Genomic DNA, 27,652 nt, shown 5'->3' on the forward strand with positions numbered 1-27,652 from the left:
AATGGACTTCTCCATAAGTGGTGGTGTAATGTCCCTGAACAATCTGCAGGGATCTAGGAGAAAAAACACTATCCATAAGCAGAGGACAAACTGTGGGAGTAGAAACACCGAGGAAAAGCAACTGCCTGACTACAGCGGTTGAGGGGATATGACAGAGGAGAGACTCTAAAGGAACACTCTAATGCAAATACTAACAACATGGCAATGGGTTCGAATCAAGAACACATGTGATACCCAGTGGAATCATGAGTTGGCTATGGGGGGTGGGGAGGAGGAAAAGAAAATGATCTATGTCTTTAATGAATAATTCTTGGAAATGATCAAATAAAATATTATTAAAAAAAAAGAAATATTCATTGTTCGGATTCCCCTTCAAGGTTAGAGACAGTGGATCAGACTTGTTTGGATAACAAATAAGACATTCTTGAGGGACAGTTTGAAGGTGTAAAGATACTAGATCAGACTCCCTTGAAGAAAGAATAGAACAGTGATTAGAAGGAGAACTGATCTTCTAAACTTGGCTCATAAGTAATGAAACAAAGAAATGTGGCTTGAGCAATTTTACAAAATGAAACAATAAATGAATCAATTATAAAATGATACAGAATCAGTTTAATTTCTTCACTGATTTGAGTGCCCCTTTAAGCTGAGTGATCTGGACATGAACAAAGTAAAGCACTATTACACTTGGATTACACCCTTCATTCCTACTCATGTGTGTGTGTGTGTAGTAGTAGTCTCTCGGTAACCGAGGATGATGATTTTGTGCGCTTTTGTGCACAAAGACACCTGTGCATGAAAATTTAAGTGGAAAAGTTGATGCACAGAGACAGTCCCACTCTCTTGGCGATGGAAGCCTGGGTCCAGTGGCACGAAAAGTCGTTACACCTGGAGACTTCCTCAGCTGCATTGGATGGCCGTGTTGTCCTTTGTGCTCTAACACGCCCTAAGCACTCCACAGTGCTTTGCTGCGTTGCCATCTCAGCCTTTGAAACTTCTTGTTGGTTTCTTCCGCCTGTTCCACCGAAACACTCTTCACATGCTGGGTGAGCAGAGCCTTGGTTCCCCAGGGGTCGACGCTCAGATGGCTACCCTCACAAGGTATAGCCGGCCTGTCGAAGCCGTTGCCCGGGGTGTGGCTGCTGCCGCATGTTAGCAGCTACTAGGAGCCACAAGTGAGAGCTGGGTGTCAGGTGAGGGTTAGAGGCTGGAGAGCTGCCCTAGAAGGGCACGACAAGCCCTCCATACCAGAGATACTACCCCTCCCTGAGCACTCCATACACCCCATCCTACTCACATACTGCTAGATAAAACCATGCTGACTGGGCCCCCTACAAATTTATGTTACATAATCTCAACTGGGCTATCACTGCAGCAGAATAATTGCAATGGGCTAGGTCCAGCCCCACTCATGGCTTCAGGACAGGTGGAACAGACATGTGAAAATAAAAAACGGAAGATAGCTGTACATATGTATCAGCCAGGAGCAAGCTTTACACCTGGTGGATGTTCTGCCAAAGCCAGGCTTAGTGTTTATTCTTATACCCATTTTCTTGGCACACAAATTCATTATTCAACACACATGTTTGAGTAAAGATGATTGGAAAAGTGATACATTAACTTTTAACAAATCACTTGATTAACATTCAGAGAACATTCTATATTCTTGTATTGTAACTATTGATTCTTGACAGGATAAATAAAGGTTCTACACAAGATAAATGATTTTGTCCCAGGTGGCTTATTCTCATTAACCTGTGAGGAGTTTAAGCTTACAATCAAGGAAAATTACTTATTACTTTTAATAAAAAGAAATAATCAATCAGAAATTCTAAAGACAATCCAACAATCATGACATTGAGGTTGAGAGATCAGAGAGGTATTGAGAACACAATTCAGATTAATTATTAGGCTGATCATTTTTCAGGGCTTGTAGGGAGTTTCTGGTTAGTGAGATTGAGTCACTGAGGCATGGTGAAACTTGGTATACCTGTACATTTTGTATGGGCCTTTATGATTGATTTATATACTGGTTTTAGGAGAATACGTTTCTGTGCAGGAGGAGATAGGTTTCTGTACAGGAATATTTTGGATTTGGCTTGTGATTACAGTTTTGCTGAGAATGATATACCAGAGCAAAAGTTAACCAATGATAGTCTTTTTGGGTTTGGATTTGAGAGTCTTATCTTTTGGGGAAATCGTGTGCAATTATTTTGCTCTTATATTATTCCTTCTGAGGCTAGGGAGAGAACAAGAATCATATCAATTTCATTAGTAAGGGATGATGGTAAGAGAAGTCATACAGAGGGGGCTGAGTGGGCAAGTCCATCCTGCCAAAGAGCCACTTTGTGACCTCTTGATTACCACATGTGACCTTGTCAAGACATTGTGGCCTGACGGCTCCTAGCAAATAATCCTCATGTATTTCCTAATTGATTCACTATTATATTCACCACAGCAGCTATTTTAAACTTTTTTATCCATCTTCAACTCTCCTATAATATTCTCTCACCCCTTAATTGAAGTATTTGTCTCATACTTTATTTTTTTTTAAACTAAGGCCCCCACCTCATATCACTCAAATGACTTCCTCTACTATTGTCTCTTTTTAAAACCATTACCAATACTAGGTATAAGTTCCAAGGCAGAAGAGCAGTAAGGATTAGGCAACTGGGGTTAAATGAGTTTCCCAGGAAGTATGAGGTCAGGTTTGAATCTAGGATCTCTACTGTTCAGGTCTGGGTCTCTAGATACTGAGCCACCTAGCTGCCCCTACTATTGCCTTTTTCATCCTTATGTTACATGAAGAAGTAGACCTTCTTTTTGCCATTGTAAACCCCTCTACCTTCCATTCAATCTCATCTTCAGCAGATTTCTTCTATCATTCCTTCTTTCTCATTCATCTTCAATCTTTCACTGTCCACTTACTGTTTCTCTGCTGCCTGTAAAGATGCCTCTATCTCCCCAATCCTTAAAAACCATAACTTGATGCAGTCACCTGACTGCTAGTCCTATTTCTCTCCTTCCTTTCATGAATAATGTCCTTGAAAAGCCTTTCATAGTCCGTGCTCCCACATTTCCCTACTCCCTCATGACACTTTTAACTTCTGCTTCCATGCCTTTTCACATGCTTAGAATGTTCTCCCTCCTCACCTTCAAGAGTCAGCTCAGATCCCATCTTCTTTAAGAGAACTTTTCTGTCCTTTATCCCTCCCCTCTCTCCCCAGTGTTGGTTCCTTTTCTCTAAGATGACCTCCTATTCAAATTGTCTTTAACTTCTATATACAGGGCTATTTATATTTCTTATTCCTCTTTACAATTCCTCTCTGAAGGCAGGGATCATGTTTTTGCTGTTCTTAGAGCTTAGTTCAAGGTCTGGCACATAGCAACCACTTAAAAAATTCTTATTGACTGACTAGAAAACTCCATTGGTACTGAACTCAAATATAGTTGAACATGATTTATATGATTGCTACAGAAAACCTTTTTATCCCACTACATTTAACAATCCATGTAAAATACCCCAGATTTGACTCAGCTGTGGCAAGATAGCATTGTTATCTAAATGACCAAATTGAATACATCAGCCATATATACGTCAATTCATAGCTTATAATCATAACTATCATTAGAAATTTAGGCTAAAGTTACCTTTAATAAAAAATCATGGATCCTCAGCCCATGATGACTCTTGCTTCATAGTTCTCATTTTATAACACTGAAAGGATTACTCTGACAAATATTTTTCTTTTGTTTACCCATTTCAGAAATAATCTAATTGTCCCTGAAGCTATGGTTTTGACACTTTTTTTAACACTAACTTTTTGTCATAGTAACATCTCTAAGACTGAAGGGCAATGGTTAGACAATAGGAGTTAAGTGATTTGCCCAGGACACACAGTTAGGAAGCATCTGAGGCCAAATGGGAACCCCCAGGACCTCCTGTCTCCAGGCTTGGCATTTTATTCACTAAGCCACCTAGCTGCAATGGTTTTGGCACATTCTAAACTCTTGAAAAATAAAATATGACTTAATTTATTAAATATTTAAGTCCTTTTTGCATCTAACTCTTTGTATAGTAAAGCCTTATTAATTTGGACTTCTCTAATTTGTAAATTAGATAAATAAGAATATGATTAAATATTAAATAAAAGCAAGTTATTTATAGATGAAGAAAATTATAATAACTAAGATTTTGGAGGGCATCCTTAATTTATATGAGAACAAATTCTCTTCAAATTCTTTTAAGCAATCTCTATTACATGAAAAGTCAGGGAAAAATCAATATTAGATATAGAGTTTGCCTTTAAAGAAGTAAGATGTATATTTGTGATGGAGAAGGTAGGGCAATGTGATGAACAAAGACATGGGGATGGAAATTTTTTGACTGAAAGAGAAGGCACAGATTGACTGAATTGAATGGTTTGCTAAATTCCATGACTAATCTAAGTGGTTATTAATTTTAAAAAATGAAACTAAAGGGAAAAAAGGAACTACTGTACAGAGAAAATAGAGAGTGCAAAAGATCCTCTGTCATCAGTATGACTCTCAAAAAAGGATATGTCTTTAATTTAGATTAATTTGGAATTAAGGATATTCCTTTAATTTGGATTAATTTAGAATAGTGGCATTGCTGAAGTGGAGCTGAAGCAGGACAACACTTTGAAAATCACCTAGAGTGATGCCAATATTGAAAAGAGTAATAAGAGTATTCTGTGGGTAAAATACAGAAAACAACTTCAAGGTGGTAAAAATTGGGAGTAGAATCTTTGTGGGCGATGGACTCATCTCTTTGCCTTTGGAAGAGATTGATAAATATTTCATTATAATTGAAAATGGAATATGGTGATACTTTGGGCAAGCAGGAAGGATGTGAAGCTTCTTAGAAATTGTAGCCTTACTTTGGAATAGAGCAAGATGTGTACATAATGTTTGTATCTTTCATATGAAAAACAACTGATATTCTTTCAGTCGAAAAGGTCCTAGGAGAAGGAAAGACATTAAGATCATCAGCTTTGATGATTGATGAAGGAGTCTAAAGATTTGGTGATATCTTGAAAACCATTGGTAACATCATGGTGGTGGTGGTGGTGGTGGTGGTGGTGGTGTGTGTGTGTGTGTGAAGAACTACAGTTTTAGTTCCCTGTAGAAAAGGTCTCCATTATTCAGAAAAACAGTGATTGAAAGGTACCATAGAATTGGGAACCTGTTATTCATGCCATTAAGATGCTTGAGTATATGATTAAGAAGAATGCATGAGTTTTGAATTATGCCTAAAAACCAATGCATGCTCTTTGATCCAGTAATACCACCCTTAGGTCTATATCCCAAAGAGATTTTTAAAAATGGGAAAGGACTTGTTTGTGCAAAAATATTTATAGCTGCATTTTTTATGGTGGCAAAGAATTGAAAACTACAGGGATGTTCTCCAATTGGGGAATGGCTGAACAAAATGTGGTATATGTGGTAATGGAATACTAATTGTACTATAAAGAATGATGGACATGGTGTTTCCAGAAAGAGCTGAAAAGAGCTACATGAACTGATACAGAGTGAAATAAGCAGGACCAGGAGAGCATTATACATAGTAACTGAAATATTATGGAACAATTAAATGTGATAGACTTGGTTACTAACAGCAATACAATGATCTAAGACAATTCTGAGGGACTTATGAAAAAGAATGCTATCTACCTCTAGAGAAAGAACTGTTGGAGTATAAGTGCAAATGAAAACATGATTTATCATTTGTTTATTTGGATATATGATTTGGAGTTTTGGTTTTATAAGATTATTCACTTACAAAAATGAATAATATGGGAATGTTTTGCTTGATAATAAAAAAAAACCACTATTAAAAGAAGCGATGAATGAGCTCAGCTAGGTAGCTCAGTGTATTGAGAGCCACATCTAAAGACAGGAAGCCCTAGGTTCAAATCTTACCCCAGAAACTTCCTATTTGTGTGACCCTGGACAAATTACTTAACTTCCATTGCCTAGCCCAAACCACTCTTCTGCCTTGGAACTAATACACAGCATTGATTCTAAGACAGAAAGTAAGGTTTTAATTTAAAAAGAAGACTCAATGCACTATGTGGGCTGAGGGCAGTGACATGATTGACTCTGCCTTGGATAGAGCTGATTGTATTATACAGGGAGAGTGCCAAAGGAAACTATCTAGCAGAAACTAAAAGAATGCCCCAGGGAATTTTTTGAGAGATAGAAGCCTCCATTTTTCACTTTTAGTTGTTTGAAAAGCTTTGATGTGTGTCTCTGAACCTGCTGCTGTCATGATACTGTAGAACACTGCAGTGGGGCCATTATCCTCACTTGATTCTCTCCCAAGTCTGGGAGTTCTACTCACCTGGTAGCCAGCTGCCATTCTCGGAACCCCGTCATAGCTATTATTCCTAGCAATTAGGCTAATCTGTACCAAGGCATCTTCCCTGTGGTGTTTAGAGTCTGTCCATGAGTCATAGGCCGAAGATGCAGATTTGGAAATTAACTTTGGGCTGAAAGTTGACAAAGCTCATGGTTTCTTCAAGAAAAAAAAATGATGTGGTCGTTGCATTAACAGTTTGGCATCCTGGTCTGGGCTTTAACAACATTAGTGTGCTGCTAGTTATGTAAAAGGGCCATTGGAGACCTCTACCTATACAGTTCCAATACCATTCCCTTCCTACCCCTACTGCATTCAGTAGCTTATGATGTTGTCCATTCATGGTTATTAATGGCTTTAGACTGCTAAACATTAGAAAAGAAATATTCAATGGTCTTCTTAAAGAACTATTTTAGAATTTTCTCTCCTTCCCACTTTGCAATATTGATATTAGTTTAGCATACTTTTAGTGGCATATAAAGGTAGAGCAGCCATGGCTTTGCTTGGGGACTCAGTACTCTCTTGGTATACTTTGTAGAATCATCCTTGATATTAGAGATTGTTATGATTGAATAATAGCTGGTGTATTGATAACCAAACTATTATTAATAAGCTGTGATGGGTAAATTAAATCTGGTACGAACCCAACTGTAATGACTATATTAAAACTTGTTTTGGGGGCAGCTGGGTGGCTCAGAGGATTGAGAGCCAGGCCTAGAGACAGAAGGTCCTAGGTTCAAATCTGGCCTCAGACACTTCCCAGTTGTGTGACCCTGGACAAGTCACCTGACCCCCATTGCCTAGCCCTTACCACTCTTCTGCCTTGGAGCCAATACACAGTATTGATTCCAAGATGGAAGGTAAGGGTTTAAAAAAAAGAAAAACTTATATTGCCAAATATTGTGAATAAAATTGATCTGACTGTGTTGGTATTATTGATAGCTTTGATTGCCCAGCTGTATTGATAAACTAAACTGTCAGGATTAACTACTTGGTTGATGGAAGGCAGGAAGCCAATTGTAATGCTCACTATAACTGTCAAGTGTTAACCTATTGTAGATGGTAGATGAAAGGTCTGATGCAGTTTGATCCAACTAATTTATTATTTATCTCTATGAGGAGAGGCAGGGACAGGAGACAAGATATAGGAATAGGACAGGAATCTCTTAAATTTAACACTAAGATTTCTAAAACTGACCCCACTAACTGCTTCTCACAAAGCTGCTTCTTGTTTACTGAGGTGAATCGGCACTGATCTATTCTCTCTCTCTAAATATTTAACTTCTATCTTAATAAGCTATGCTAAAAGATGAACTTCAAATATATAATAAACCTAAAGTAACTTATAGTAATTGTAAAATCTTGAGAGAGAAGTTAAAGCAGTCTCTCTCTTCAGAAATCAGGCAAGGAAGCAGACCTTCTCAGTCTTAACTCAGCTCCACTCCAAACTGTTACAAAACTGCTCTTCAGCACCCCCAGTAAACTCTCTCTGTTCAGTATATATTTCACTCTCAAATAAAAAGTATCAAAGAAACTAAAATCTTCAGCTGTCAGAGAAATATCCAGCCCACCTGCTCTCCAGAGGAAGTCCAAGAGAGCCAGACTCTGGCCCTTCCAATGGACTCGCATTTATGCTAGCTTCTTAAAAGAGCCCACAGCAAACTTTGTCTCCTTCTTAAAGGGGATCTCTTAAAGTAGACAAAAACCCTTTCTCTGATTTTAGATCTGTTCTTAATGCAACTAAATAAATTCCTGTCACAACAAGAAAAAGGTAGCAGGTCAATTTTGTGTTTTAAATTTATTTAGACAGTCTTCCCATACACAAAATAGACAACAGCTTTGGTTCCTTCAAGTACAAATTTGCACCTATGAGTCCCTACATCATTCTAACCAGAGAAACTACTCTCCCTTTTGCAATTCTCATCATGAAAAGGAAAATGTCTTAGTCTTACACACTAAATTAAAATCAAATGAAACCAGGTTTAGCTGCTAAAAGCTAACAAATTTTGGTAAATAATGAGAGATTTAGCAATGGTCTCTATTGGTAAGGCATTCCTACTTTGAGGAGAGAGAGGCTTCTAGTTGTAGCTACTTTTTTCCAGTTGGGGATCCTGAGATCAAAAGGGAATTCAATCTTGAATAGCCTGCACTATCCAGGTTATAGGTCTTAATACATTTCTTGTCATACCCAATCCTCAACTTTTCACATTGTGAGTAGCCTTGTTTCTCCAAGACTTCCTTTGCTATTCTAGAATAAGTCCACACTTCTTGTGCTATATCTGGCTGTAAAGTACATTATTTTTTGATAAACAAATGCTAGAGAAAAAAGAAAGCTAGAATTTGCTTAAGATAATTTAAAATTTTTTCAACAAAATGAACAAACCAAAGAAGACTTCCAAAACAGTGAAAAAATATTATGAACTAAAGAAAAAAAGTCAAAATCGCCATAAAATATACTAAAACAAACTATAGCATCAGAAACCAGGCTAGTTTATAATATAATAAAATAATAAAATAAAAACGGATAAAATATGCTAAAGGGATTGAATATGATCAAAATAAAAAGGTTGTGATAAGAACACTGTTGTAAAACAAATGAATGCTACTAAACATAAGGATGACAGAACTCAACTATTTAAAATATTTTTGTAGAATATAAAATAAACCCAGTGAATTCAATGAAGAATAGACTTGTGTTCCTTGCAGAATGATGAAAATAGAAGCAGAAGGCCAAATATGGAAAACTGCTCAATCAGAAATTTTGAAAGCTCTGCAGTTAAAAGTGGATCATGGGTTTAGAAGTAGAAGGGGTCTTAGAGATCATCTAGTCCAACACCTCCTTTTACAAATGAGGAAACTGAGGCTCAAGAAAGATAAAATGATTTTTCAAGGCCACACAGAGAACAAATTTGAATCCAGGTCCTCTGAGTAAAATCTAGAGCACTTAGTCAGAGATCGAGTTCAGATCCATATATATATATATATATATATATATATATATATATATATATATATATATATATATATTCCATAATTTATTTAATGACAATGGGCAAAAAGAGTTTAAACATATAAAATTAAATATTAGTGGAATTGTAGAGAAACAACCCTTCTGTGGTGAACTTTTTAGAAAATAATACAGAATCATACAATAAATTCTACAAACTGTTCCCTTTGATTTAGTAAATTCATTATTAGGAATGTTCATATTGTTGACATGAAAAAGATTTATCTGGACAAAACTATTAAATGTAGTTTTATTTGTTTGGCAAAGGGCTAAAAAAACACATTTGTTCAATAATTGTGAAATAGTTAAACATTTACTTCATGAATGTAGTGAAACATTAATGAAGTATGAGAAATGACAAATATAAAGTACCCTAAGAAACATTGGAAGATATAAAATAATAAAGTGAAGGAAGCATAACTATAATATTATGCAAATACTATAATTATGTGAAAATGATAGCAATAAAATATAAAAACATGAAAGTAAAAGAAAATAAGAAAAGAACATAGATTTTTGTTTTGTTAGTATAAAGATTAAGATTTTTTTAAAAGTTATACATAATGGTTTACAACTTATGTTGATCCTTCATTTTTAAAGAATACCGATGACCACCATTTTGACTTCCATATGAACTGAATTTAAGTGAGGCAGAGTATCAGCCTCACTCTCTCAGAGTTATCAAACTCCAATGGCAAGACAAAAGTCAGGACAACTGGCAATAGCCAAGAATTCAGTGACTGGCCAGGGCATCTTCAATGTCTGACCAAGCTCTAGGCACTTGCTTCAGTTGCCTTCATGGCCATTGGAACAAATTATTCTCTACTTATTCTGCCAGGGGAGGTTTTCACATGTGTAGAGTAGACATCCGCTTAACACAAGGACAGTTTGAGACCTGTCAATTAACCTCAATCTGGATTTCTCCCATATTCTGAGATGGTTTTACTGAGGTATGGGCTGCTGTGCATGCCATAGCTCTTGGAGCCACAGGTGAGAGTTGGGTGAAAGATGGATACCAAAGGTAGATGAGCAGCACTGAAAAAGGCTTGGCAAGCCCTCTTCCCAAAGGTGATAGTCCTCACTGCACACTGCACACACCCTACAATTTATGTAAAAATAAATGTAGTTAGTTATCTATGTATTTTAATTCATTAGGAAATGATTATCTGTTCAAATGAGGGTATATAAGAAGGTAAAATGTACTTTTGATATTATTTTGTAATTCTCGTATATATTCATTCTCATTGTTTCACTCAACAGGAAGCTAACAGTTCCTCTCGTTCGAGAAGCTATTGGGCATTTTAGTTCCCTAATAAACTCTCTGAAGAACAGCATTGCAAAGGAAAAATTATTCTTAGAAGACATGAGAGAGAAAGAGTTGATTTTGGATTCGGTTTCTGAACAATCAGTTGAGGTACTATATAGATTTTTAAAGAATTCTATAATAATCTGTTTTTAGTTGTATTCTTCAAGTAACATTGTATGTTCAAGTATATTCAAGTAACACAGTATGACTTTGAGTTTCCTTTTAAGCAGTACTGACCCTTTGTGCAATGATTCAGTCATTTGAAGAAAACAGCTCAAGATGCCTCTTTCCTTGTGCTTGATGAAAGATTATTGCTAACTTTTCTCATACCCATAAGAAAATGCTACATCTGAATTCATTTAAATTATAGTACAAAGAAAGGTTGGACTTGGAGCTCAGAAAAATTTCAAAATGATGAAAAATTATGTTAATATGAGACTTAACATACTATGCTTCTCCATATACTATATATAATATACTAAGCTTCTCCATAACTTTCCGTTACATGTATTATTTTGAGAGAATAAAACCAGAAGCCCAGCAATAATAGAACTGAGTATAACCTACTTCTAGTTATTCTATGAACATATATTTTGCATGACAGTGGTATCAAGCAATGTTTGTAGTTTACTTTATAACTTAAGAGACATAAGATGTATTATATGGTTTGTATATAAATTGAGACTTCCTCTTCTACTTGAGAATTGAGGCCATTATTTACATGTCAGACTAGAAAGCAATCATGGAGATGACCATCATTAAAAGAATATGTTACACATCTCAGTGCATGTGGTATTATGACATTAACTCTTATTATGTGTATTCTTGGTAAAGTCATAAAATGCCTGGACCTCAATTTTCTCATGTATAAAATGAGGAGGACTCTCTAAGGTCTCTTCCAACTTGAAATCTATAATCTTCTGATTTTATTCCGAGTTGAACATAAACATTGAACTGTCTTCTACGAGCCTATCACCTGAAACTAATAGCCATAATTAAGGTCAATTGTGAAGAGCATATAAATAAGTTCATGTTATATAAGTAAGTTTAGGATAACATGTAATCTAAATGTTAGGTATATTTAACAATATATTGGCACATAATATATTTGAGTTACTATGCTAATCTTTGGGAAGATAAGTAATGAGTAAAAACAGTCCCTTCCCTTCAGGTGCTTATGTTCTAATAGAGGAGATAGCATATATATAAATAGGTATATACAAAATACACACACACCAGAGACAAGATAGCTAGATAGAAAGATGCTAGCACTTGGAGGGAAGAAGAAAGAGTCCTTTAGAAAATGATATTTTAATTGAATCTTGAAGCAAGCCAGAGATTCCAAGACATTAGATGAGAAGAACAATCCAGGCACATAGCCAGTTCAAAGGCATGGAAACAGGAGATGGAGCACTGTGTGAAGGAGTAACAGTAAGTAAGCCATTGTGACTAGACCAAAGAGTGCATGGATGGAAAGTAATGTGTAAAAAGAATAGAAAGATAGGATGAAGCTAGGTTATGAAGAGCTTTAAGTGCCAAACTGAGATTATGCTTAATACTAGAAATAGCCACTTGAGTTTACTGAGTAAGGATATGGCATTATCAAACCTATGCTAAACCACTTTGACAGCTGTATGGAGAACTGATTAGAGAAGGAAGAAAAAAGAGGTAGGGAGACCAGTGAGGAGACTTGCAGTAATCTAAGTAAAAGGTGATGTACTAGCTGTACTACATTGATAGCTGTGTGAGTAGAGGGTAGTGAAGGTATGTGAGAGATACTGTAGAAACAAGTTGGAAGTGATTTGGATGTGTTAGTTGACTGAAAGTGAAGAGCAAAGGATGAAATGGTGGTTGGGAATCTTAAGTGACTAGAAAAATGGTGGCGCATTCAACATTAATGAGAAAGTTTAGAAGACGGGTGGGCTTGGTGGGAAAATTATGAATTCTGCTTTGCACATGTTGAGTTTGAGATAACAATGAGACACTTGATTTGAAAAGGCCAATAGGCACTTGGTACTGTGGATCTAAGGAGAGAAAGTGGGACTAAATATTTAGATCAGGGAGTAATCTGTACAACAACTGTAATTAGTCCAATAGAAACTGATAAGGTCACCAAGTTAGTGTATAGAAAGAAAAAGAAAAGAAGTTTCAGGGTAGATATAAAATGGAAAAATATCAGTAAAATAGGCTGAGATAGATGGGTCAGATAAGTAGGAGGAGAATCAAGACAAAGCAATGTCCGAAAATACCCAGAGAGGAGATCATCCAATAGATGGTCAATAGTAATAAATGCTACAAAGAGATTAAGAAGGGAAAGGCCTGGAAAAAGAACACCAGATTTAGTTGTGACACTGGATTTATTCTGGAAAGAGCAATTTTAGTTAAATGGTGAGGTCAAAAGTCAGATTATGGAGAGTTTAGACATGCTGACTGTAGATACTTTTTCAAAAAGTTTATCTTAGCGTAGAAGTAGAAGTAGAGTAGAATGATAGAAGAGATAGTAGAAATCATGAGTTTTGTTTTTTAAGATCAGGCAGACTTTGGCATATTTGTAGTCATCAGGGGGAGGAATCATTAGAGAGAGACTGATGATTATAAAAATTGGAGAATGATGCTGTGGACAAGTACCTTTGGGAAGGCAGGAGGGGATGGGATCAAAGTGATATGGAAGAAGATTGGTCTTAGCAAGAAAAGAAACCTCTTCAAGAGACTAGAATGACAGAGGAGAGAATGTGTGATGCTATGAGGCAGATCTGAGATGAGGAGGAAGGCAAAAAAAAAAGAGTTAGCAAAAGGCTTTAATTTGTTCCGTGAAGATTGAAGTCTACATTGAGATGGTGGGGATGCCATGGAGGGTATGAAGAAAGAGAAGGTTTAGAATAGTTGCTATCTTTTATGGGATAGAGAATCAGCTAGAGAGGAGTAGGGTAGTTTGCTGTAGTGACATCCAATTGAGATTAAACCACAAATTCACAGTGCACCCAATGAGCATGATTCTGTAACTTTTCAGTTCCATTCAGTGTCATGTGTATAGCAGTAAAGGAGGCAGGTAATGAGAGTAACAAAGTATTCAAGAAAGGTGGGCTAGAGCTAGGTTATGAAAAGCCTTAAATGCCAAACTGAGATTAATCTTAGACATAGGCCCTTGAGTTTACCAAGTTGAGAAGGGGCATGTGCTAAACCACATTAGCATCTGTGTGGAGAACAGATTTGAAAGGAAAGAAAAAAGTGGTAGAGGGACCAGTAAGAAAATTATTGCAGTTATCTAAGTGAAAGGTGATGAAGGCCTGAATTAGAATTAGAACGTGAGTGGAGAATAGAGAAAGTGTATGAGTGATATTGTAGAGATAGAAACAAGGTGACTGAGAATGAGAGGGAAAAGATGACATGATAATGTAGAACTGAACCCTTTCACCAAGGAGTTGAATTAGGAGGGGGTAAAGTACTAAGACATAGAAGTCACAGTGAGGACAAAGAAGCAATTTAGGATTATTTAGCCATAATGAAAGATGGAATTATAAGATATAAAGATTATAATAGGATAAAGGAATTTTGGATTTTTTGAGCATGAAAGTGGAATATTTGTGGGTGACAGCAAGATGACCATTTCTATGTGTAGCTGAAGTAAATTGTTGGAAGAAGTCATGAGAAATCATGAGGAGCTTGGAAAGTAGAATTTTTGAGAGAATATCAACATGTATATTGAAGTTTTCTTAATATGAGATTTGGAGTTGAGCTGAAGAGGAAGACTATGAACCCATTCGATTAGCCAGTAAATATTTATTAAGCACCTACTATGTGTCAGAGGAGACAGAGAAAGGCAAAAGACAGTTCTTCCCCTCAAGGAGCTCCCAGACTAAAGGGGGAGCCTTGATATAATCACCATGCAGAAAAGATAGACTGGAGCTAACTGTCAGAAGAAAGGCATTAGAGTTAAGAGGGAATCAGTAGTTTCCTGTTTGGGTTGTTAATTTTGACAGAATGAACCTCAGAGGAGAGTTTGCTGTGTGACAGTAGTAGAACAAGAATCTGAAAGTGACAAGCGGAAGGAAAGAACATTGCTGAATTGTGGATTTAAGGGAAGGTGTAAATTGTACTAGAGAGGATCATCCGATCTTCAATGACATATAGGTGAAACAAAGTTTCACAAGATAAAAGGAGCAAGAGATAAGAAAACCTAAAGTTTAGGGAAGTATGTTTATTAAAGAGTAGGAGTTCCAAAGGATACACAGGGAAAGAGAAGCAGATCTGGAATTGAGAGAACTCTAGTTGGAGAAGAAAATTTTTTCATAGCAGCAGGGTTCAGTGTCACTAGAATGAGAATTAACTCAAGCAGATTAGGATGTGCTTATTGAAATGGGTTTCATGTGAAATGCATATCAAAAATTAATCATTTCCAGAGGGCAGCTGGGTAGCTCAGTGGATTGAGAATCAGGCTTAGAGATGGGAGGTCCTAGGTTCAAATGTGGCCTCAGACATTTCCTAACTGTGTGACCCTGGGAAAGTCATTTAACCCCCATTGCCTAACCCTTACTACTCTTCTGCCTTGGAACTAATACATGGTATTGGTTCTAAAGTGAGGGTTAAAAAAAAAACAAAAAACTAATCACTTCCTATCTTCAAATTTTTCCAGAAACTTTTATTGTATAGTTTTGGAGGTTTCTTCAATGATGTGATAGGGACAGTTTGATGGATTAGAGATTCAGTTTAATATAAATAGCTATCTTTTTTTTCCCAAGGCAATTTACAAAGTGAAATCAAATATTTCATTTTCACAAGATGAATATGCAGGCATTTCAGAGGGAATCAATGAACAGGAAATTACCTGGCTAGAAAAAAAAAACAATGAGGTAGGTATACATACGTATATATATGTTTTCATATATGTAGAAGCAACTAAGGTGATGCAGTGAATAAAATGCCTGGCCTGGAATCAGGAAGACCTGAATTGAAATTTGATCTCAGACATTTATTAGCTCTGTCACTTTGGACAAGTCATTTAGTTTCTATTTGCCTCAGTTTCCACAAATATAAAATGGGGATAATAATTGCACTGGGTTTTACATGTATCATTGATCAAAACCTATTTCCCTATTATTAATATTTTCAATAGAGTGATCATTTAGAGTCTACATCCCCAATCATATCCCCATTGAACCATGTGATTGATCATATGTTTTTCCTCTGCATTTCTCCTCCCACAGTTCTTTCTCTGGATGTGGATAGTGTTCTTTCTCATAAGTTCCTCTGGATTGTCCTTGCATTGCTGCTAGTAGAGGAGTTCATTATTTTTTAAAATTAATTTATTTAGTCAATTTAGAACATTATTCCTTGGTTAAAAGAATCATATTATTTCCCTCCCTCCCCGCAGCCAACATGCAATTTCATTGGGTATTTCATGTGTCCTTGATCAGAACCCATTTCCATGTTGTTGGTGTTTGCATTAGGATGTTCATTTAGAGTCTACCTCCCCAGCCATATTCCCTCAACCCATGTAATCAAGCAATTGATTTTCTTCTCTTTCTACTCCCACAGTTTTTCCTCTGAATGTAGATAGTGTTCTTTCTCATAAATCCCTCCGGGTTGTTCAGGATCACTGCATTGCCCCTAATGGAGAAGTCCATTACATTCGATTGTACCACAGTGTGTCAGTCTCTGCGTATAATGTTTTCCTGGTTCTGCTCCTCTCACTCTGCATCAATTCCTGGAGGTTGTTCCAGTCTCCATGGAATTCCTCCACTTTATTATTCCTTTGAGCACAATAGTATTCTGTCACCAACATATACCACAATTTGTTCAGCCATTCCCCAACTGAAGGGCATCCCCTCATTTTCCAATTTTTTGCCACCACAAAGAGTGCAGCTATGAATATTCCTGTACAAGTCTTTTACCTTATCATCTCTTTGGGATACAAACCCAGCAGTGCTATGGCTGGATCAAAGGGCAGACAGTCTTTTATCGCCCTTTGGGCATAGTTCCAAATTGCCCTCCAGAATGGTTGGATAAATTCACAACTCCACCAGCAATGCATTAATGTCCCGACTTTGTCACATCTCCTCCAGCATTCATTACTTTCCTTTGCTTCATGTTGGCCAATCTGCTAGGTGTGAGGTGATACCTCAGAGTTGTTTTGATTTGCATCTCTCTGATTATAAGAGATTTAGAACACTTTTTCATGTGCTTATTAATAGTTTTGATTTCTTTAACTGAAAATTGTCTATTCATGTCCCTTGCCCATTTTTCAATTGGAGAATGGCTTGATGTTTTTGTACAATTGATTTAGCTCTTTATAAATTTGAGTAATTAAATCTTTGTCAGAGGTTTTTGTATGAAGATTGTTTCCCAGTTTGTTGCTTCCCTTCTAATTTTGGTTGCATTGGCTTTGTTTGTACAAAAACTTTTTAATTTGATGTAATCTAAATTATTGATTTTACATTTTGTGATTTTTCTAGCTCTTGCTTGGTTTTAAAGTCTTTCCTTTCCCAAAGATATGACATGTATACTATTCTGTGTTCACCTAATTTGTGTATAGTTTCCTTCTTTATATTCAAGTCATTCACCCATTCTGAGTTTATCTTGGTGTAGGGTGTGAGATGTTGATCCAAACCTAATCTCTCCCACACTGTCTTTCAATTTTCCCAGCAGTTTTTTTTTAATGAAATAGTGGGTTTTGATCCCAAAAGCTGGGATCTTTGGGCTTGTCATAGACTGTCTTGCTAAGGTCATTTACCCCAAATCTATTCCACTGATCCTCCTTTCTGTCTCTTAGCCAGTACCAAATTGTTTTGATAACCACTGCTTTATAGTATAGTTTGAGATCTGGGACTGCAAGGCCACCTTCCTTCACATTTTTTTTTCATGATTTCCCTGGATATCCTTGATCTTTTGTTCTTCCAAATGAACTTTGTTATGGTTTTTTCTAAATCAGTAAAAAAAAGTTTTTTGGTAGTTCAATGGGTATGGCACTAAATAAGTAAATTAATTTGGGTAGGATGGTCATTTTTATTATGTTAGCTTGTCCTACCCATGAGCAGTCAATGTTTTTCCAATTGTTTAGATCTAGTGTTAATTGTGTGGAGAGTGTCTTGTAGTTGTATTCATATAGTTCCTGTGTTTGTCTTGACAGATAGATTCCTAAGTATTTTATATTGTTTAGGGTGATTTTAAGTGGAATTTCTCTTTCTAATTCTTGCTGCTGAGATGTGTTAAAGATATATAGAAAGACTGATAACTTATGTGGGCTTATTTTGTATTCTGCAACTTTGCTAAAGTTGTTGATTATTTTAACTAGCTTTTTGTTTGATTCTCTGGGATTCTTTACATAGACCATCATGTCATCTGCAAAGAGTGATAGCTTGGTCTCCTCATTGCCTATTTTAATACCTTCAATTTCTTTTTCTTCTCTAATTGCTATAGCTAGTGTTTCTAGTACAATGTTAAATAATAGTGGTGATAATGGGCATCCTTATTTCACTCCTGATCTTATTGGGAAGACTTCTAGTTTGTCCCCATTGCAGATGATGTTTCCTGATGGTTTTTTTTAGAGGAGTCCATTATGTTCAACTGTGCCACAGTGTATCAGTCTCTGTGTACAACGTTCTCCTGGTTCTGCTCCTTTAGCTCTGTATCAATTCCTGGAGGTCTTTCTAGTTCACATGGAATTCCTACAGTTCATCATTCGTTATAGCACAATAATATTCCATCACCATCAGATACCACAATTTGTTCAGCCATTCCCCAATCGATGGACACCCCCTCATTTTTCAGGTGTTTTTCTAGGCAGCATTTTTAAATTGTTCCTTACTATATGACACATAATTACTAAGTATTACTGTCCACTAGTGGCTCTTAGCCTTTAATGCCATCTAAAGACTTCTTCCCTACCCTTGTCGTGCAGATACTCAATCCTTTCAGCTTTCTTGGGTCTTTCTCAACCACTTATATTGAGGTCATACCTCAGATTTCACCATCACTGTGTCATTGCTATCATCTCAAATTCTGAAAATTCCCTCTCTAAGCCTAGGCTCTTGTCTTTTCATTTTCCTTTTTGTCTTATACCTCCTAAACTTATTCTTTATCCTTCCTGTGATCTCCAGTTCCTTTATTCCTCTCCTAAATATATCACCTCACTTTTCTCCCTTCATAGTCTTGCCTCCATAGTTGATGAGTTCAACTATGCATTTTCCTATACTCTTACCTTGTTCCATTACCTCGTTGCCTGCCAGTCCTTAACCTTGGATTGCAACCACCTTTACTCCTACTCTTGTGTTGCTGGATAAAAACATGCAATTGTGCTAACTGTGTGCCACCTAAATTTGTGTTGTGTCATCATAATCTCAGATATAGTCTCACTGTTCCATGGCAGTCTTTTTTATTCTTCCCTGATTGCTTGGCACATTTCCCATAACAACTGTTCCAAACCTCCTTTCTCTTTAAGCTCTTTATATTACCTCCAACCCCATTTATTCATAATATTTATCTCACTTTTTCTGAGAATATCAAGACTATTCCTCATGAGCTCCTTCTTCCACTATTCTCTTCACTTTCACAACTCCTTATCTTCACTTATCCTGTCTTCATTTGCTTCAGCTATAAGGGGCCCCCTCTCCTTGTCAGGGCCAACCTCCCCACCAGTAAGCACCTTTCATCCTAACCTCATCTGTTTCCCCACTGATGCCTATTAAGATACCACTATTCTGGGGTCAGCTGGGTGGTTCAATGGATTGAGAGTCAGACCTAGAGGCGGGAGGTTCAAGGTTCAAATCTGGCCTCAGACACTTCCCAGATGTGTGACCCTGGGCAAGTCACTTAACCCCCTTTGCCTAGCCCTTACCCTTCTTCTGCCTTAGAACCAATACACAGTAGTGACTCTAAGATGGAAAGTAAGGGTTTAAAAAAAAAAGATACCACTATTCTTATAATTTCTTGACTACAAAAAAAGAGAGTTCATTTGATACTCCAAAGCACCATCCAATAAGGTATACTTCAAAATTATACAAGATTTTCTGTTAAGAGACAACAGAGAGATCTTTGTTTAATGATAGAGACCATTCATATCAGGTGAGACATAAAAGTAGGAGATAAATACTTGTCAGAGAAATTCACCACTACTACTAGAGATGTACTGCAAAGTTCAAATTAAAGAGGGATTCCATATAGATGATAAAGTCCTCCAGAAGCTTCTGTTAACAGATTAATGTACTAATTAAATCAAGAATAGTGATAGATATTTACATAGATTGATCTGAAACATTTTCCTGAAACAAAGGTCCATCTTTTAAAGATGAGCAAGATCAATATTCTACCAGTTTTCTTATGTGGCAACAAAACAGAGAAAACTATATTCTTTAAAGAATAAGAGCAATGGTGAGATAAAGAGTGGGTATGAGGAAGTGGTGGTCTATTACAAAGAGGTTTATAATTTATCCTTTCTGCAAACCATCTTCTACATAGCTGTAAAAGTGATTTCCCCAAAGTACCAATCTGACCATATCACCTATCTGTTCAAATAACTCCAGTGACTTCCTATTTCAAAATTTTTTCTAACTAAAGCAATTTGCTGAGCCACCTAACATTCATTTTAATTTAACTAGATGTTATATAATTTCATAGGATCATAGGCATAGAGTCAGAGGGGAACCTAGAGATCATCTGGAGTCTCTCTCCCTTATTTTTCTTAAGATGAGGCTGAGAAAAGTCAAGTTGACTTGCCCAAAGTCAGATAACGAGCAGCAGAGCCTCAGTCTGTGAGTCCATGTTCAGAACTCTTTCTACTAGGACACTGACTCCCAGTTTTCACTTTAGAATTTTCCTCTATACAATAACTTGACCATGTGCCATTGTCAAAACTATGTTTTTGCTTTTTTTTCACCACTACTTGAAAAGCACAGACAGAAGAGAGATAAGTTGTTGTGATGAGAGCTTTTCACCTTCTCTCATTTTTGTGTTGCTCCTTCATTTATATTTATGCTTTTAAAATATATACCTTGTCTTCATTTTGGGAGTCATTCTTGCTTTTTGAGTGTCTTATTTATTACATTTCAGGCCATGAAAAAAGAAATTAAGGAATTTGGTGGAAAAAAGAAAGAGCTAAAACAAGCAATTAAAGTGCTGATTAAAACTGTAAGTAAAACTAACATCCTCTGATAGCATATCTTTAGTCTCACATGATCTATTCTGCTGAATTTTACATAGGCATGATTTGGCAGACCTATATGAACAGTGATATGTTGTCTCAAGGAAAGAACTCTAAAGCTGAAATTGTTTCCTTGTCACCAATATTTTCTATGATTTAATGCAGGTCGAGGAACTGATGAAAGAAAATGATTTGGCATCTGAAATTGCACAACTAACACTCCAAGAATTTAGCCTAGATGTTGAAGAAATGAAAAAACTTCATGATGAAAATGAAAAAGAAATAGAAAAGGTATAGAAGAATTTACATGAAGCATCATTGTCATAAAAAAAGAAAGGAAGAAAGAGTAAATGGAAGGTTTCCAACATTTTAGCAAGAAAAAATAAGTATGTACATAAATGGGATATAAAAATAATAAATAGTTTAATTCATTCACTCTATTCCCCCACCATCTTCTTGCCACATGAATCTTCTGTCCCTTCCAGTTCTGGAATCATAATCATAATCATTTCAGTACTGTCAGTGCACCTGGGAAAGTATGTCTTAGTCTACCCCCTATGGCTTTCCTCACCATCCCTGTAAATCAGGGATGGTGAACCTTTTAGAGATGGACTCAGGTCCCACTCTCAGTACCGAGTGCTATGCCCCCCTCCCCAGAGACCGAGTGCCACACCCCCCTCCTCCACTGAGTGTTGAGCATATTCCCAGCACACACACCCCTTGCCCCACACAGGGGAGGGAGAAAGAGCTCCCATCTGGGCTACAGGGTGGAAAAGCTGGTGAAGTAAGGAATATCCTCAGTGAGTGTAGAGAGGTGGAGGGGAGTGAAGCTCTGCTTTTCCCCCCAGCTCTGTTGCCTGTGAGCCACAGACCTTCTCCCCTGTGTGCTCCCATTGGGCTGCTGGGCAAAGGAGGCAGGGGATGTGAAAAAAAGGTCAACAGGCATTGTGGATAGGGGAAGGAGAGCAGCCCTGCCTTTCTAGTAACAAACTGGGGGGCAGGGGTGGGGTGGGAGAGTGACCACAGAGAGAGCCTTGTGCCATGTGCCGATGCCATGACTGGCTAACTTTCCAAACTATAATACCCCATTCTGGCCACCATTCCTTATATTTGTAATCCTACCTTATTAAATTGTAAACTCCTTGAGGGCAATGACTTTATGGTTTTTTTCTGTATTCCCAGGGCATGATGATTGGAACCTAGGTGATATTTAATTTTTTTTTCATTCATTGAACAAATTTTTACCAAGAACTCACTATGGGCATAATACTGCACAAATTACAAGATGTGTTAGAAAGAATAAAATAAAATGTTGTCTTTTGGAAGTGAAATGCCCGGTTATGATCCCACGTATGAAACCAGACCAACAATGTAACACACAAGAGAGAGTTTTATTAAAGTGAACTGCTCTTTAGGCTCAGCCCCAAAAATGGCTGGCCTTGAGTCTGGGGGTTGCAGGCTTTTTATACACTTTTGTGGTAGAGGGAGTGCAGAGGAATTCCTGGGGTCGGGGGAGTGAACAAGGACTCCTAGGCCTGAGGTGTTATTAGTTCCTGACATATGTCAGGAGGGGGAGGGACAAGGACTCCTGAGGTTAGGGGTCAGGGAGGGGAAAAAAGGGGTTTGGGAGCTAGCTCTTCAGAAGATATCAGCACCAGATCCTAGGTTGTAATAGGATAGGTCAGTCCTTAATGATAATTTCATACTTCAAAAGACTTAAGAAACCAACAGGGAGGAATTCTGTTCTAGAAATGATTTTCACTAATAGGGGAAAACTATATTCTGGTGTGAACAGGATTGAAACCATGAGAGAGAAAGGACCATTCCATCTTAGAATTTGTGATTGAGAAGAAGGGTGCAGCAGGGCAAAGTCTGAAATGTACATAGACTTTGGAGAGCAGATTTCGAAGTGTTCAGAGAAAAGTTAAGTAGGATTCCATGGACTATAAAAGTCAGAGATGGGAAACTTTTAAGAATGAAATTCTGAAATCACAAAGGATAAAAAAAAGCTCCAAAAAAAGAGGGGGAAAAGGTTCTTTTTGGTTAACTTAAGACTCGCTTACTAGCCTTAGATCATTCACAGTTTAAGCCCTCCTGACACCTTTCTTGTAGGAGTGCCACACATTTGTGTCAGTTTTTTTTTACTACTCTTCTGTGCATAACTTTTAAAAGTCTAAGTCAGAGAGGGCTTTGCATATTCATATAGGTCTCTTTGGATAACACTAGCTTTTCTTCCTTAATGGATTTTTTGGATCAATGAAAGAACAGGACCATTTTCTCATAAGACAAAACTGGGAGCAGTCAGTAGAGGCTGAAAAGAGGTGAATTTAGGTTTGACTTTGGGAAATTTTTCTAACACTTAAAAGCTATCCCAAAAAGAATTAGGCTGCCACAGGTAGTAAATGAGTTAAATAGAACAAGGCTAACCTCTCTTTCACATGTTAGCTAGCTTTTCAAGTACTTAAAGGCAGCAATCATGTCTCCTTTGAATTTTATCTTCTGCTAACTAAACACCTCCAGTTCTTTCAATCTTTTGTTTAACTTGAACTCAAATCTTTCCCTAACCTTTTTGCCCTTCTCAGAATGTTCTCCTACATATTTATCTCCTTCCTATAACTGTGGTACCCAAAAGTGAACATACTTCAGGTACGCTCTGACCATGAAATGATACAGAGACTGACATCTGTTTCTGGAAGCTATGACTTTCTTAATGTAGCCCATAATTGACCTAGCTTTTGTAGTAATAATATCAGATTGCTGAATTATAGTGAGTTCTGAGTCTACTTAAAACCTGAGTTATGCCTCCTCCAGCTTATGTTTGCAAATTCATTTTTTAAAACCATTTTAGGGCAGCTAGGTGGCACAGTGGATAGAGCACTGGACCTGGAATCAGGAAGATTTGAGGTCAAATCCAGCACTGGACACTTATTAGTGGTGTAACCTTGGGCAAGTCACTTAACACCTATCTACCTCAGTTTTCTCATCTATAAATTGGGATACAGTAGAAAAGGACATGACAAACCACTCCATTATCTTTGCTAAGAAAATGTCAAATAGAGTCAGACATGACTGAATGATGTAACATTTCATTTCATTAGATTCATTCCTAGTGTTATAATGTGTCAGTGATATTTAGGATCCCAACTCTTGTCAAACGTTGTTAGATATCCCTCCCAGAGCTGCATATTGTCTATAAATTTAATAAGCATGCTTATTAAAGAATTAAACTCAAGGATTCCTCTCTAGGCATTATTGGATACCTCCCTCCAAACTATCAAAGACCCATTAATGCTGATTTTAAATAAAAGGAACTTAAACATTAGACTATCATTAAGAGTTCTTTATGAAGTCATGCTTACTTAGTGATTGCTGCTTTCTTTTCTGGGTGTTCTCTAATCATCTCTTTTTTTATTTTTTAAACCCCTTACCTTCTGTCTTAGAACCAATACTATATATTGGTTCTAAGGCAGAAGAGTGTTAAGGGCTAGGCAATGGGGCTTAAATGACTTGCCCAGGGTCACAGCTAATCATCTCTTTATAATACATCCTATGATTTTGATCTGAATCAAAGTCAGGTACACTGATTTAGTTTCCATTTATTTAGAAATTTCATTCATTCCCTTCACCTTTTTTTTTTAAAGCTAGAGGCATTGACCTCTCCCTAATCCTGTTATACATCTCTTTTTTTCCTACTTGTAACTCCCCTTGTTTTTTACATCAGTTCTTTCAGTGGTTGATGATGTAATTCCTTTAGGTCAGGGGCTTTGATTTATCCATGGGCAGCTAAATATTCTCTTACCATCTCCCAACTTATCTTGGATAGGAGCTCATTTATAATTGCTTTTCTTCTATCCTTTCCTTGACAGGAAAAAAAGTACACTGAATTGAGCAGCCTTATCTCTCTTCCCTGTTGTCAGTTAACAGTATGCCATCTGTTTCAAGCAACAGTTTTATATGTTTTTTCCATTTTTCTCTTTTTCCTAAAGTTGCTTGACATTTGTGTTATGATCTTGAGTTTTCTTTACTGCATTAGTTCACTCTGACACTTTTTATAGTACTCTGCCCACTGTTGTACTCTCCCTTTGTTTCCTGCTATTTACTCACTTTCTTTGCCTAGCTTTTAAAAAAATCCAAGTTGCTGAATGATTTCTTTGTGCATCCATATAGTTCTCTTCAGACAACTCCAGCTTTTTATCCTCATCAGAACTCATTCTCTTTGTGACTTCAGAATTTAATTCCTAAAAATGTCCCCTTTCTGATTAACTGACTTCCTGTATAACATGTTAGTTCATGGAATCCAAACTATTCTTTCTATGAATCCTTTGAAATCTGCTCATGCAAAAAAAGGTGCATTTCAGACTATATCCTGTTTCCTTCTTCCTCCACACAAATTCTGAAATGCCCAGAGAGGAGTCCTTTTCTTCCAAAGTTTCCATTATTTTCACCCTAGAAAGCATGTATCAGATACAGAATATAATTTCCCCTTCTTGGTTCAATCATTTAACCTTTTGAAGGATGAAATTATGATTAAGGTAAATCAGTTAATCGACACATATTTACTATTAAGTGCTTACTGTATTCCAGGAACTATGCTTAGTTCTGAGGATATAAAGGAAAGACAAGAAAACATAGTCTCTGCCCTCAATGAGCTCACATTTTAATGGGGATGTGGGTACAAAATGCAAACATTTTAGTAGGGGAATGGAAGGGAGAGAGAGCTGGCTGGAGGCTCACCATTCAGGGAGCAGACCTCAGAGTGGAGTCATCCTGAGGAAAGCAAGACAGCTGTGGGGATGGAATGGGGTTGGGCAAGACTAGTTTAGCTGCTCCGCTTTTAGGAAAAAGGAAGAAAGAAAGAGACATACACATAGAGATAGATAGACAGAGATGATATTACAATTGAAGTACCTCATCATTATTATATTGTAACTGTGCCAGGCTATGATCTATTACCCTAATTCCTAATTTTATTTCTTCTTTCTGTCTAGGTGGTACACAATATGCTTTGAAGAGAAAACTGCTTTCCTTTGTAGCTTCCATTGGTCTTTACCCAAATGTTCTCAACTATGCTTTATCACTTTGGTTACTCTATTTCCTCATGAGTGTACCTTCTTAATGCATAATGCTATTGATTTTTTCTCCCTTTTCCCATAATGTTTTGTTTGAATAAAAAAAAATATTGCAATGATGAGTTTCATCCTACCAAAACTCAGTAATATCTGTGAAGTCAAATTTGCCTCCTTGTGTTAAGACCACTTTTGTCATGTTTCCTTATGTTCATGCACTTAAATACTGATATTTGTAGTCACAGATTTTACTACTGACTCCTTAATGACTCCTGTGACCTTTGCGGCACTCAACAGCTCTTCTTTCTACATTACATTTTTTATCTCTGTGATATTGATCAATTTTCTCTCTACCCCATCCTTTTTAGGTTGAAAAGGTTTGACTAGATTTGTAAAGTCCCAGGGAAATGCTTTTTTTTATTAGTCCTCTTTAGGTGCATACTATTCCTGCAATGGATCTCTGTTGCTGTAGCTCATAACCCATCCATGCCTTCTCATCCTGTGCTATTTTGGTTCATATTATTTGAGATACCCCATAGAGGCTGTATATATGTGTGCATATATCTATGTATATATCTATATCTATATCTATATCTATATCTATATGTCCATGCCAATTAATGATGTTAGTAAGTTCTACAGATGTGACTTTTTGAAGCAATTACAATTTTCTTTTCTTACAGATAAGAAAGGATGCAGAAATGGAAAATCTAGCTAAGAAATTTTTATGGAACATTTTAAAAGAGGAATGCTGGGATTCCATGAACATAAAAGGTCAAGGACTTAAGGTGAATATTCTTAACATATTATCTCAATTTTTACTAACATTTGAAGCAATATTCATTGAAACCAAAAGTAAGACAAATCTTCTATTATTGAAAAACATTCCTCCCAAAGCTCATGAGCTTTGGAGTCCACTATGGAACTTTCCCAGTATAGTTCCTATGATTTTCCCTCTTTATTTAGATCCTTTTCGTTTTGGTCCATTTTGGCTTCCACATTAATATCTTCCCTCCTTTCTTTCCTCCTTTCTTCTTATACTCCTTAGTAATACTTGTAATTACTTCTTCATTTCTAATCTGCTCTGTCACAGATTTCTCTCTCTGAAAATCCTGTCAAATACTATGTATTCCAAGAACATATTTATGATGATCACTTTGTCATGGTCTCCATGTCCTCTGATACAGGTTTGCCCAGAAGAAAAAGAAAGGGCTTCAAGGGTTTTTTTGAGGATGCATTTGTGAATAATCTTGTGAGGCAGAGTAGTCATCACCTGACCCATAGCTATTCTTTTGCCTAAGAACTTGGGGAACTTATAGCACAGTCTGACCTCAAGATAGTCCTGGTAAATAAAAAGAAATACTGTGAAAGTCACACAGTGACATTGGACTGCCAGAGCTACACTATTTTGTCACAAGCACATCTTAACAGGTTCTCTGACTCTATTTTCAAGATGTGTACCTCTGCAGCCTTTGTCAGCCTATAAAAATATCAACCCAGAAGGTCTTGCTCTCCCTGCTTTTATCTACTACTTACAAGCTGCCTTAACATGGGAGGCTTGCACTCTTGTTAGAGTACCTAGTTTCCTAATCCTACAGGTCACCCAAATTGCATCATTCTTTTCTGGAAAACTTATGAAAAGGTATAGAGAAGGAGAAATGTTAGATTGATTATGCTCTACTGTGGTATCAGTAGAATCCATACTGATGAAATCACTGATCCAAAAAAATAATTTGTCCTGTATATATCTTTTCTGTAC

The 27,652-nt window shown here is 36.8% G+C and overlaps 1 protein-coding gene across 5 annotated transcripts in view; it reads left to right on the top strand.

Moving 5' to 3' along the window:
- LOC100619090 (cilia- and flagella-associated protein 43-like) overlaps positions 1-27,652 on the top strand; it is a 273,713-nt gene that overhangs the window by 170,862 nt on the left and 75,199 nt on the right. For all 5 annotated transcript variants that reach the window (XM_056804363.1, XM_056804374.1, XM_056804366.1 and 2 more), the window contains 5 exons: positions 10,647-10,800; positions 15,432-15,542; positions 20,737-20,814; positions 20,993-21,118; positions 26,577-26,681. In XM_056804363.1, the coding sequence (XP_056660341.1) occupies positions 10,647-10,800; positions 15,432-15,542; positions 20,737-20,814; positions 20,993-21,118; positions 26,577-26,681 (574 nt within the window). The remainder of the gene's footprint in view (positions 1-10,646; positions 10,801-15,431; positions 15,543-20,736; positions 20,815-20,992; positions 21,119-26,576; positions 26,682-27,652) is intronic.

The sequence above is a fragment of the Monodelphis domestica genome, chromosome 1 (assembly GCF_027887165.1).
Source record: "Monodelphis domestica isolate mMonDom1 chromosome 1, mMonDom1.pri, whole genome shotgun sequence".
NCBI lineage: Eukaryota > Metazoa > Chordata > Mammalia > Didelphimorphia > Didelphidae > Monodelphis > Monodelphis domestica.